The sequence below is a fragment of the Trichoplusia ni genome, chromosome 22, assembly GCF_003590095.1.
Source record: "Trichoplusia ni isolate ovarian cell line Hi5 chromosome 22, tn1, whole genome shotgun sequence".
NCBI classification, from domain to species: domain Eukaryota; kingdom Metazoa; phylum Arthropoda; class Insecta; order Lepidoptera; family Noctuidae; genus Trichoplusia; species Trichoplusia ni.
In genome coordinates this window covers 4,020,473-4,034,252 of record NC_039499.1, presented here as the reverse complement: position 1 = coordinate 4,034,252, position 13,780 = coordinate 4,020,473, and the positions used below count along the sequence as shown (strand labels likewise).

The following is a 13,780-nucleotide window of genomic DNA, read 5'->3' as shown; positions in this document are numbered from 1 at the left end:
AAAATATAATAATTTTATCCCAATCTGAATTTAAACTTCCCAAACAAAATCTTCTATCTAATTTTAAACAACAACATAAAATCTAAATTCTAAAGCTATAAAGCATTTCTTAAATTAACTTTTTAATGTTCTTTTTCATACCGAAGATACTTAAATATAAATCGTAAATATATTATAATGGCGCTCATATTTTCCATCGCACTTAACAGTTATGAACTTTTAACCCATCACGATCCCATAGTATTTAATGTTAGCATTTGCAAAACTACAAAAATATTCATGTGAAACAACGTTGAGGTTGTAGCATCGAATTAGAAGATAACGGGAATGAAATAAATTCATTGTTTTTTTTTAATGAGTGCGTGATTGAACTAGAATAAATCAAAATTGATAAAAAATGGCTCGATGGCGTGCAATTGGGGAGGCCTATGTCCAGCAGTGGACGAATATGGTCCACTGGGTCATGGGCATTTGGTCCATAAAAAATATAATTAGAAGGTTACCGTGAATTATATAACTCCCTATACATGTCCAAATGTAAATCGTGAAAGAATCCATTTTACAGGAAGACAAACCAAACACAGACTCATAAGAATCACCCAAACTAAGCCTGAATCCATTCTGAACAAATCATTACAAACACACACGTACATAAAATCTCATGAAACAAAAAACAATCGAGGACCTTTTGAAGTCAGTTAACAATAAACATTAACCATATGTTAAAACAATAGCACGGCAACACCTGCCCAGCATTGACCCGACATCAGCCATTCATTCATCGACGCCTGCGCAGCTCCCATTTAAGACTATCCAAGAAGATCGCAATTCCAATACGTTTATGTATAATTTTATACTCTAAATGATGTGGGATGCTTCCGTTTTAAGAGTAACAAATTATATGTAATATATCTGTATTAACATATTTTCTAAGTGTATCATAACATGTTATTTTTTAAAGCGAGATTACAGATGTCACTTTAACTATCAGATGACAGTTTTTTTATATAATATATGTTGTAAATCACTGTATATTAAAAATAAGAATGTTAAGATCTAAACATACGCATTTAAAAAAACCGTTTATATAAAAACAGGGTGTTATTTAATTAAAATAATACAGAAGTTCGCTTTATCATATATCAAAGGTGTTCAATAACTTGCGCTTGTAATTCATTGGATGTAAGGGTAGTTATCGTGAAATCAGATGCGCGGGCGCAGGTTGCGAAATACGAGCGATCGATCATTGATTGCGTGTGAGCGATCCATTATAAGGCAGGACGATTAAGTCTAGGCCTCTACTATTGGGAAGTATATGTTGTCGATAAAACCTATCAAGAAAATATATATATCCCACAGGATACACAGGTATTTCCCAAACTGCTATATCAGGCACCAGTCTCTAAAAAAGGTAGAATACAGGTGAAACATTACTGTACTTACACCCCAAATGTTTATATAAGTACAAATAATTAAATAAATTTATCATTTGCTTTCTAGTTGAACTCTCATAAGACTTTAAAAAACCGCAAAACAATTCACTTAAAAGGCCACCTACTGCGCAAAATATTAGTCTAGCATGATATAAATAAATAAAACAATGTAAACAAGAAAAAAACCTAATAAAAACAAAAATAAACTTCTACTCGTGTGAGCACATAAAAATGGCCGACTGAGCTCACTCGTGCGATGTAAACGTATTTCGACTATACCTCTAAGATAGATAGATATTATTATTGTTATTATTCACTATTTTTAATCCTTAAAAGTGATCGAATAGGTCTGTCAGCTGGCCATATCGAAAGCGCATTAACATAATGAAAAATACTTGAAAGTCAGCCAAAACATTTGCAATAAATATTATGGACACCGATAGCAATTTTCATATATTAATTTTGACGTGTAAAGAATATGCCTCAAGGCATTGTGTGCGTGTTTGTGTGTGTGTGTGTGTGACCTTCAAGTTGTTAGTGTGGTAAGCTATCTGGAAACAGTTTTTGGTCTCGATTACGTCTTTAATGTTGAATAACAGAGCTTTGATTTGATATGTGAACTTGACCTCACATTTAACATATTATGCCTATTAAAAAGTCATCTACCTATCTGTAATTTTATGTGTATAATGATGTATAACTTTCTGTCTGATTGAATTGTCGCCGTCTTGTGACTGTAAGAGTAATTGTCAATGGGATGGCTCAAATTTGAAGAGGAAAATAAGCATATTAACCATGAATCCTGGTCACTTCGCTGGCGGAAACTGCGATAGTTAAATCACATTAAAATTAATATTTCTAATCCGCACACAAAACGATTCTTAACAACATGAATAAAACATAAGTTATTCTCAATTTCCTGTGTCAACGGAAGCGATATCAAAATCTACGAGTTTTTTGCGTAAATAATACTTATGAGGCACGCATGGTGTCCCGAACACAGATACACTATACTTTGTTTCCTGAGGCGCTTGCATTCGGGAACCTGCCACCACTTCTCTGTTGCTTATGTGGAAGCGAGAGAACAATCTTCATCGTATATCGCCATCTTGTTTCCACAAACAAATTCCTTCTTTAAGAGTTGGTGTTAGGCCTCAGGATGAAGGACGAAGGACGACCCAGACAAGGTGTGGGAGGCAACAAGGAGATAACAAGCCTTCGAGATTTATTGAACTATTCGATATTATACCTCGCGCCTATTCTGACGGCAATTTAATTGAAATATTTAGCCATGAAACTTAATATAGAGATCTGGGCGAACATGGTATACCGTATATACTCATAAAAGGTCTGGTTTTTGGTGTTAGATGTTCGTAGGATGCAGTTATAAGCCTTGTTCATTCACGCAGCAAAATATGCCTTTATAAATATGAATCTGTCAATAATAATTAAAATCTGATGTACAGTATTAGGTTAATTGTCAATTGCGGTTCTAAATTCTCATTTATATATTACATAGCAGTGCGTAACGTTCAGTAAAGTACCAAAGAAAACTGTTGTCCTATTAACCAGAATAAAGACTTCGTTCGACATTGATCTGATTACATTAACATTCAACATCTTGCATTTTCGTTGGGTGTTACTTAATAAATATGTATTTAGTACATTTTAGTGCACGGCATTATGGTAATAAGTGTTTTGTTCCCTTGATTTAGTATCGGTGAGATAACTACACTTAATAAATAGTTTGAGGCTGTTATAGGCGTTCATTAATTGATTTAAATCGTATTTTAATGCGAAAAGTATATTTCTGATAACATAAAACCTTTTTGAATATAGTATTTTTGAGTGATATGGATTTATTAAATTATCATCTTATACTAATAATTCTTTGACGATTTAATAATTGAACGTTGATATTAAAGGCGCGGCTATATACATAAAACTGTTTTTGTTGACAAGGTTCTGATAAAATATTTCGTAATCTAAAGTTTTTTGAACTCTGAAATATATTTTAAATTTTACCTTGATTCTTAGGACATTTTTACGTTGGCGGGATATGATACATCAAAAGTAAACACATAAATTATATTATACAATAAAAACCCACTTTAGCGTTAGATTAATGCCGTTATAAACATAAAGACACAATTTTTTATATGTTTATGCCATTTGATAGGCACTTTGCAACAGTCGGGAGATTTGAAATGAATCAGTGTCAGCGTGTTTGGTGTCACGTAGGTCAATGTGTATTTGTAAAAACTATAAATGTATGGAATGCGTGACGAAATTCTGATAGGACATGAATAAGGAAAGTATTCGTTCGGTCATTCATTGGACATTTCATTTGTCATTCTTTGTGTGTTTTTCTATTTTAAATATCTAACTAAAAAGTTAAACGGGAAATACTATTTTTTAAAAGTGAATTTTTTGATGTTTTAATTTAATATTTTTTTTGTTTTTTAACTTGAAAATATTTAACTCTGTAAAATTGTAAATAAATAAAATTTAAAATGGTTTTTTTAAAAACATTGTAGAAAACCTCTTTTGAATTGGGATAAAAGTGGTATATTTTTATCGAATTTAGTTTTGCAGGTACGTTACGAACTATCGACGAAGGCGGAACCGAAAATAACACCTTTTCATTTTAGTTTTTTTAGTGTTACATACATAATTTACTTGTGTACTACGAATAACTCATATTGTTTAGATAACATTAATCATCATAAAGTTCTAAACGATATCACTCTGTAATATAATCCTGACGTCACTGTATCATGTCTATAAGAGAATTCTATGTGTCTCAAGATTCCCTCATTTCTCGAACCGGGTCAAGGATAAGCTTGTCTCTTTGTCCCTCAAACGTCTAATATAAAGCCTTTTATAGAATTCTACTGAAAGCAATAATAAATCAGGATTTCTCTAAGTGAAGCTGAGATTTAACCTTGATGTATCTGTGCTGAATATTTTTAGGGCACACTTTATTTACGCGACTACTGTTAATCTACGCCTAGTTATTATTCTAAACGCTTTATGTTATATTCTTCTTTTCTATGTACATATATGCGATGTGTTTTAGGTTATAAAAAATGTATTTGTGTCGGACAAGCTGTCACGATCTTGCGTATGATAAAATAAAAATATTGTTACTTAAAATTGTACTACTTTATAAAATACGTAACAGCTAAGGTTAAGTTATGTTTAAGTTTTTAAGGCGTATATTTGTTAATTTTGAATTCAACATCTCAAAAATATGTGTCACGATGGTATCAATGAATTAACACGTCACTATTGTAATTAAAGTAGACTCTTTCTTTCTTGTACGATGTATAATTATGAAACTAACCTTTATAAGAACATGGGATTTCCGCAGACTTCTCATAATAACTTATTAATAAACTTGAAATATAGAGGCGACACTTCTCAGAACATCTAAATCCATTTCGTTCGCGGAATGTCTTCCGTGAAAGTTGAAAGAGAGTTGTGACAACATGACCTTTATTCCACAAGCAATAAGGATCAAGATATAAATTAAGTTTTAAATAAGGAATATAAAACCAAGTTACAGTTTATTGTACTGAGAAATGTGTAGGTAATGTCAATAATAAATTGTAGGGGACGCTTCAAGGAAAAGCTAGAACGTGGTTCGGGAGCCCTTTGATCAGGAACAGAAGCGAAGCCAGTAAACTGATGGGATAAAGGGACTACAATATAAATAAACTGACAGTACTAGTAGATAACATTTTATTTGTTATCTTATTATAGAAAGCTTACATAACATGAGTTATTCCCATCCTTCGAAATATCACAGAACACTATCCCATCAGACATTGTATCAAATGCCACTAATAAAATACAAAACGACCCACCTAACTTCATTCGCATTCCAGCGACGATTTATTTAGAGTTCAAACGAAATAATTATATTCAGTTTCGCTTATAAGGTACCCGAATAAAGAGACGACTTTAACTAAATCTAACAAGCCCTTATTAACATCAAAATAAATGGTCTGCACACAACATAAATTTTACATGTCTTCGTGACGTGACTGCACTTAAGGACACGTTTCGTGCGCCAAAAATATATCATTTTATAAATTTATTGCGTGTGTTGTGAATGAGTGACGCTCACAGCAGCCTTCGCCTTTACCACTTGATATTGTCTTCGTTTTGACGTTTAGTGCACGCTGCGAAGTGGGCGTTACTCTGACACCTTTTATTATTAGAGAACACTGGTTAAGTTGAAATTAATTGAGTTGTGACTTCCGCAGTACGTACATTCATGTTTGAAGTGTTTGTTAGTCTTGATGTCTCACTCGGCGCTCAACAAAGCCATTCTTCGGTAAACTTTATGGTTCATGTTCTTAATATATTGCACAAACACTGTGTCATACTTAAGTGCCCTATTTCTTTTCGACAAAGGAGATTTTATCGGAGCGAGTCAGCTGTATCGTTCAAAATGTCCATAATTAGGGTGACATGTTAATTTTTTGACAGCTGTGGTTCCGCCGCTGGTCACGTGGGCGAGGACAGTTTCCGTTAGGCTTGTACTTTCACGGTCGGCTGCGCGGAAGGTGCGGGCGATATGGAAGAGTTTAAGGGTTGAGTAATTTTCTAAGGTAGAAAGTTAGCATCTGTTGCGAAGGGAAAAATGTAGAGAATGATTTTGCTTCCTTTCCATGGCATAACATACATAGATACACAATAAAATGCATCATAAAGTACTCATTAACACCACTTTAAATAAAGAATAAATAAAACTCGAAAGTTGTATACAGTAAATTCTAAACTTATTCCACAATCTACGTCAGTATATATTATCCTTTTTGAGACGTTAAAAACAATTAAAATCGATACGTTAATTAAGTCGTGGGCAACCCTAAACCGTCTGAACAATGAAGCCAGGTGCGCACGCGCACGGCGCGCGACAGGAAGCCGACAGTTTATCAACCAGATAACCGATACATCTCTAGAATTCATAATGCTAAGCATATACGGGTATCTCTATTAGTAATTAAGATTAGACACTTAATTGGAAGGATATCATATTGTTTATTACGTAAGTAATAATTGCGATTTAGTTGCGGAAGAAACGCAAAGTGTTCGCGATATACGCCTTTGTGTTATTATTTGCAAACAGTTTCATAATGATATTTGTGTAGTCCGCAAGGCAAGCAAACATCGCTCGCAGACAATAACAAAACAAAAACGATTCCGCGTAAAACAATATTCCATTACCTCACTGTTCAAAATATTTGCACTTCATTGTAGATACTAATAGGGTTGACACTTAACTGATATTACTAATGTTAATTTTCGAATGTTAGAAGTAAGTAATTGGAACTCCCACACTATTGTAAATATTGTTTGTCAGTTTTGCGATTGCATGGTAAAGTAATTTAAAATGAATAATAAGAGTAATAAATATTCGTGAGTTGCCGGATTAAAATTGAATATGATTAAACACTATTAAGCAGTAGCAATTTTGATGAATTTATTGTTCGAAATATTGATTTTTTGTTGAGAATCTTTTGGTTTCGAAGAGGTTTGTACAATTTGCTTAAAAGTGCTGTAAATATTGAACACATTTTTTTGGCAAGAGTATCGTACCTTGAAAAAACATTCCATTCAATTATTTACGCCTGAGCAGCCCTAGCACACACGTGCGCGCCATACACTCCGGGCCAACCGAAGGGTACACTTTGAGATAAATACGTCATTGATCCGAGCTCCAAGGCTACGTTCAAATGGAACCTTCCACAAAACCCAACATTCCGTACGTTGGACACAACAATAAAAGGATTTTTCCTAGATTTGAGATATTGACGTAGTTACCACCAGATAAAGCTGTTTCCGCTCGTGTACCGATACTTTAATCAATGTATGTACGTTAAAGTATTAAGGAGTAATTTGCAGTGTGAAATACTGTGTATTATTTTGATAATGAATTGCCGATTTATATGCAGAAATAAACACTTGTTTTGTCGTATCAAGTAGCCAAGCCATTCTGAAAACTTTACATTGCCGTAAACAATCCTGTTCATTTTTCACACATTTAATACAAGTAATCAACAACATGATATATAAGGAGTACATACCTGACTGGGATGATGTCTATACAGGTACAGCTTGGTCCCGTGCAGCACCGCCCACACCTGCTTCCAAGATCTGTCGCTTGCACGCTGGTGGAAAAAACAAACGAGTTAAAATACGGAAAACTGCAATTAAAATTTCTTCTAACTTCTTTTTCCAAGGGGAAATCGTCATGGACTTTTACCAGATCAAAGCCAGAAGAGTGCTTCTCCCTTCCCCTTTTACCTGAAAAGCGATGCAAAACTACTGCGATACGGATACCAGGTAGTTCACCCTAATAATAGGTAGAGTCAGGTTATAACCTTTTTATATGGCAGGCACAGTATATAGATATTAAAAGAAACCGAACGTCCTGTTATTCAAGGAAGTGGAGTAAAGACGCGGCGAATATTATCCCAGACAAAAATGTGGAATATTACACAAGGGGAAAAACGTAACTTCCAGAAAAATCCCAACCAGTACACAGTATGCTTGTTCAATGAAATTTCTTTTTGGATTTTGCTTCGCTTACAAATCTTTTATCTGTAATTGTCACTTACAGGTTATTACTATCAAGTCAATATAAAACGCGCTTTGACCTAGACTTACACCAGCCGTACTGTCCATATAAGGACTTGATACTTCCAGTTGAATCACCAGCAGTTGTCGATAGCCTTTCATTACATAAGGTTATGATAAAATTGCAATCGACATTAACAGAAAGCTGAATTCTGATTTTACTAGTGAAATGTCTTTGCTGATGAAGATAGGCATAGAAGGTAATATGATGGCATAAACTTTATAGGAAGCGTAATAATGATAAGTAAGCTATGTTTATACAGTTCTATTTTTGACCAGCTGATAAAGGGATCGTTCATTTGAGATCGACTACCTTTGTCGCTAAAGATAAGAAAAGAAACCTTTTTGCACGTTAGTGAATTTTGATGTCACTTTCTGTTGACCTACAAGTAGATCAGGTTTGTCAAAAAATTTGCCGTTGGTGTCGATAAAATGGGGTAAACCTTTGATTACATTTCCATGCTTGGCCTTATACAGAATTCATTATGTTTAGAAGGGGTATAACTAAGGAAGGGGGGGATAATTACTATAGTTTTTGAGAAGTACTTGTGGTATTATTACCTTTCCATTGCTGACCACCATTTTGATTTGCACGTTGCCCTGTACATCTCCTTCTGCGGTTTCCACCACACTTTCTGCAATCTCTTCTTCGCCTTTCTTTGTTAAGCTAAATAATATACTTAATATTAGTTTTATGAAAAGGATTTTTGAATACAAATTAAGAAGACAAGACGCGAATTACGTCCTACAATAATTTAAGATTCGTTTTATTTTCTACGAAATTACCATCAATATTACAGCTAATAATTCTAGATAGATTTTTTTAATATATAAGATTGTAATCTTAATACAAATATTCAATTTTAATACACAAAAAATATGCATACCTACGAACAAATAATTAATATTAAGTAGGTATACTAATCTATCTATGCTTATAATCTAGAAAGTTGTAAAGCTTAGAGGCTAATTATAAAACATTGGATAAAACATAACCTAAAGTAACAACAGATACACAAACATGCCGTATATACACATTCAGCCAATGAGTTTATGTACATACGATATCAATAAACATTTATATTCTATACACCGATCATGCACACATAAAAACTTACAACTTGTCTGCATGCAAAGAGGTATAACTAGGTAACATTCATCCTCTGTATCGAGGCCCGTCCAACGGATACGATATTTACAAAGCACTCCTCAAACAGTTATCAATTAACTTATGGATGATTTATTTCAATGGTGAGGTCGTTATATTTTTCATGATTTTCAGTACTCACCAAATTGTGAAATAATTAAACCATGACAAAAGCAATGCATTTACATTCAAATTACGCTAAAACATCAAATTTCTTTGGATTTAGCTACTGGCGGCGCCATCTGTGAGCGCATTGTGTAACTATCGCACACATTGATAAAAGCGCCATCTATCGTGGTTCCGACGTACCGCACGGGGAGGGAGGCGTGCGGGTCGAATATTCTCAGCAGCGGAGTTATGTCATCCGTGAACCGAGGGGGCCGCCACTTTCGCAGTCTGCGTTTCCAACCGAATCACATGTACCCCGTTAGTAAAATTTATAAATACCAATTGAACCCACTACAAGTATGTTAGGTACAATATTATGGTTACCACTATATTCTACAGACATTTCGAAGTAATAGTCTATCTACAACATTCTATGACACAGTGACATAAAATAAAATAGACTTGGTGCTAATTATCACAAATATGTTATCTGGCAAATATAAACAGAGTTAACTACTGGGATGTCTACTGGATAGGTCTAATACAGATAAATAATAAATTTTCACTTGTGTTTGTCACGTAACAAAATTCAGAAACGTTTGATAAATTGCAAAATAAACTTGGGCCAACGGACCTAAGCGAAAGGTGACAAAACAAATGATAATATTTACGTATATAAATTCATATGTGTAAATAAATACTTATTAGAAGGTTTGAGTACATACCCTCTAAGGCCTTGTGGATCGCTGTCTGGTTCGACGTCACTGTCCAAGTGCAATCGATCTCCCCATGTAGCTTTCAGGTAAGAAACCCTTCGCATGGCGCGTTCTTCTTCTGCTTAAAAGGGTAATAAAACTAATTAGCCCTGGACAACTACATACAACACCCTTAAAATATATTTGTCTAATCAAAATGTTTTGTACTGACCACCAAGTTGAGCATCTTTCTTTTGTCTTCTAGTCACCAAATCATCGGCAAAACCTGTCAAAGAAAATATTCTGTCAAAAATACACCCTGTATATGAAAGGACAACATTAGTATATTAGACACCGAATGATCACGACGGTTAGTTCTGCATTAGTAGCACACCTATAAGCACACAGCATTCCTTGAAAACGTTTAGTAGAAGACAGGTTACATCCGAATCGCCTCCTCCCTAGTAACAAAGCGATGTGTTACCACATTGCTCTGACGCCTGATTCGTTACAAACATGTATAAACATTTAAGTTAGTGAGGTCACATGACAAGAAAATTAATTGACAGAGACTCGCGATTCAGCATTAAGTAACAGGCAATTCCGGTAACATCAACGTCTGAAGTCCGTAACATCCGTACGGAATTTAGCGTTATGGTCACAGATTAATTAGTCTGATATTAAATTTTCAAATACCCCAATTCTGATTCTTCGTGCAATTTTATTTCTTTTTGCTTTTGGATTTTGGTTCTAGAACTTTGTAACAGTTAGCGCTAGATCTCCAATTTGCTAATTTGAATAAATGTTGCTGGAAGATTTTTGTCTTTTGAAGACTGCTGACAGAAACACCTTCCATCAACGCTCTTAAACTAGCAAATTCAGAAGTAAGATCAAAGATCAGTATCAGCAAATGAATCTGTGACGTATCTAAGTTGCGCATGCATCGCGGCGAACTCGGCAGGCAGGTTAGGGAGGGGACGAGAGCATTCCGAAAAGAGTTGTCGAGTCTCGCGGGACCTGAGTCGGCGGGCGTGCTAGGCGTGGGCGAGGGCTCGGCGGCGGCGGCTTGCGGCGCCAGGCTGAGCTGCGTGGGGCGGCGCGCGCCCGCCGGCGGCCCGCCTGCGCCCAGCGACACGCGGTTCATCGCCTCCATCTGTTCCTTGTTCAGGCCCATTCGTCGCTTCGCGTGACTGCCATCTTGGGGCGGAACGGTGCCATTAGACGCGTGCCAAGCTGTGTACAGTGTGTGCGACCCCTATCTCATTGGTCGGCGGGGACTTTGCTAACTAAACGCTTTTTGAAATCCTTCTCCTTTTTCTATTGGCTATATTGCCCATAAGACTTTTATTTAACCTCTCATATTAAAAGGGCTATAGACATCAAGACAAGAATTCATGATTGATATAAAGAATCACAAGTGACGGAAGTTTTTAAGTTCGCAAATTCTCAATAAACATACCAGTCGAAAGCATTTTATTGAAGTAACATTGTGAATAAGCAGATCGCCAACCAATAAGCCCAAAGCCATAGACTCAGGAGTTGAAAGTGGCTATTGCCATAAAGTGTAATGTTTGCGTGAAATCGTGGTAGAGCACTGTATGAGCTAAATCTTCACAAACCTTCGATTAACTTAGCTTTTAACATTTAGAACATTGTTTATAGACAACTTTGTTTTTTGTTCTTGTAACTAAACTGGCTAGTTTCGAAACTCTTGTGGACTGTTCATATCACATCTAAACCTTCTAAAAAATATCCAAGACAAATTACAATAAGGTCTGCTACTAAAATGTGTTCATCCTATTCTAGTAAGTACCGCTCATATCGCGCTGAGTGTGACTAAATGAACTGAATGTAAAGTGATGTGATGTGTGAAACTAAAGTTAATGAGAGATAGGTTACCTGTGGCATGATGTCTTCTAATGGGTAATCCATCGCTTCCGGTACTATTTGACCTTGTTCGCATTTGAACCTTTTCTGTTTCTGCAAAAATTAGCGAAATAACTAGTGTTGGTTAATTTTGATGATGATAGCTCAATGAAATCCTTACTTAATAACATGCGGTATTTAATTCTTCTTTAAAAATATGACTATTACTGCAAATGCAATTGATCCAGCTTTCTTCTTACAAAGTATAGCAATCGGTGACTTACCGGGCACATATCCATCTGGTGGTGGGCAATGCAAGTGTTTGCTGCCAGTAATCATCAGCTGATTCCCTGACAAGCTGCCGCCTAATTGTGACTCTACATCTAATTCTGAAACAATGCAGACATAATCCAGTTAGTATACAAATATCTACTCTTAAAAATAAAACGACGTTACTTTATTGGACAAGATCCTTCGGGTAAAAATCTCTGTCGTAGTCGGCTGTTCGATGGATTTTAATGACCAAAAATTTAGGTTTTACGTGGTTCTTAAAATAAACCATGTCTCGCACCATTCGAGTTTAAATCGCCATGCATATACATCACAAAGCTTTAGTCGACAACAGTGTTTGCAGATAACCAGTAATATTTTCAAAATGTATACGACTGCGATATTACTCGCTTATTATTCTGGATATAGTATGTGTAATGCGTACCTTGTGGCTGCACATCGAGCGAGCGCGCCTCCCGGCGGGCAGCGCGCCCCTCGAACTCCTTCCTGCGCAGCGCGACGCTGGGCTGCAGGCGCGTGGTGCTGAGCCGCGCCAGCTCGCTGCGCGCCGCCTCCGTGCGCCGCGAGCCGCCGCCGCGCGCCTCCTCCAGCTGCCGCGTGCGCGCCGTCACCAGCTGCAGCTCCGACACCGGGTATCTGACACCAAACATACTGTATTATAGAATGTTTTGTATTGCACACCATATAAGTACAGGATTGGACAAAGAAAAATAGTTATATGATACCACAATTGGCGGTCTTTTCGCTAAAAGTTATCTATTAAAGACAAGTTTTTAATTGGCCTTCATTCAGAAGAAGCTACATTTAAGCAGTTAAATCTATGTTCGATTCTCTTGTCGTAGGCAAAGGTTTGGTTGGGTAATTGTTAAAAGTATGCCCGCTTTCCCTACAGTTAAACTTTCTGAAGTTTAGGGTATAATGTTGATTTTCGGAAGATATTATATTATTGCTCAATTGCAGTAACTAGCAGGGCACTTACTTATTATCTTCATTAGCATCCTTGCCGTCCGTCGCACCATTAACCGGACCAATATTAGTGCCCATCAAGCTGGGCCCTGTCTCCTGTATCTTAGACAGCGTCGATACGAACTGACTCTTGTCCTGCTTCTGTCTGCTCTTATCGTTTTGTGTTCCGTTCACTTCACCATAGCCACTGAAAGTGCCGCTGTCGACACTTGCCGAACATTCTTCTTTTCGTTCTAAGTTCTGTGGCGCTGGCTGTGGGGGTGGGGATGCGGTGGGTGGTGGGGACACGGCTGGTGGTGGCCAGGCCGGTTGCTGCATTTTTTGAGGCCTGGCATAGAACTCCTTCTGTTTGATGGGGGGTGGCGCGTCCGGGGTCACCCAGCCCGTCGGCTGACTTGGCCTTCGGAGGAAAGCCTCCTTCTGTTCGAGACTTTTTCGTATTCGCGATAGGATTATCGAGTCGTCCAACTCTCGCCCGGTCAGGGTCGAGTTCGAGTCGAATGATCCGAGGCTGTCTTTGCTTTCCGTTGCCGAGGATGGTAGAGATGTGTCTGATTCTCGTCTACTGTAAGCAAAAGGATAATTGATTAATCAGGCTTTACGATAGCATACGGCATTTTTTT

At 36.6% G+C, this 13,780-nt stretch overlaps 1 protein-coding gene across 8 annotated transcripts in view; it reads right to left on the bottom strand.

The window, feature by feature from the left end:
• LOC113504550 (microtubule-associated serine/threonine-protein kinase 4-like) overlaps positions 1–13,780 on the bottom strand; it is a 135,879-nt gene that overhangs the window by 36,357 nt on the left and 85,742 nt on the right. For 2 of the 8 annotated variants that reach the window (XM_026886896.1, XM_026886899.1), the window contains exons 5-14: positions 13,171–13,722; positions 12,616–12,827; positions 12,185–12,289; positions 11,934–12,014; positions 11,052–11,231; positions 10,267–10,320; positions 10,065–10,176; positions 9,541–9,627; positions 8,646–8,751; positions 7,532–7,615 (exon numbers count right to left, since the gene is read on the bottom strand). In XM_026886896.1, coding sequence (XP_026742697.1) covers positions 7,532–7,615; positions 8,646–8,751; positions 9,541–9,627; positions 10,065–10,176; positions 10,267–10,320; positions 11,052–11,231; positions 11,934–12,014; positions 12,185–12,289; positions 12,616–12,827; positions 13,171–13,722 — 1,573 coding nt within the window. The remainder of the gene's footprint in view (positions 1–7,531; positions 7,616–8,645; positions 8,752–9,540; positions 9,628–10,064; positions 10,177–10,266; positions 10,321–11,051; positions 11,232–11,933; positions 12,015–12,184; positions 12,290–12,615; positions 12,828–13,170; positions 13,723–13,780) is intronic. The other 6 variants (XM_026886897.1, XM_026886898.1, XM_026886902.1 and 3 more) reach the window with 6 other exon arrangements.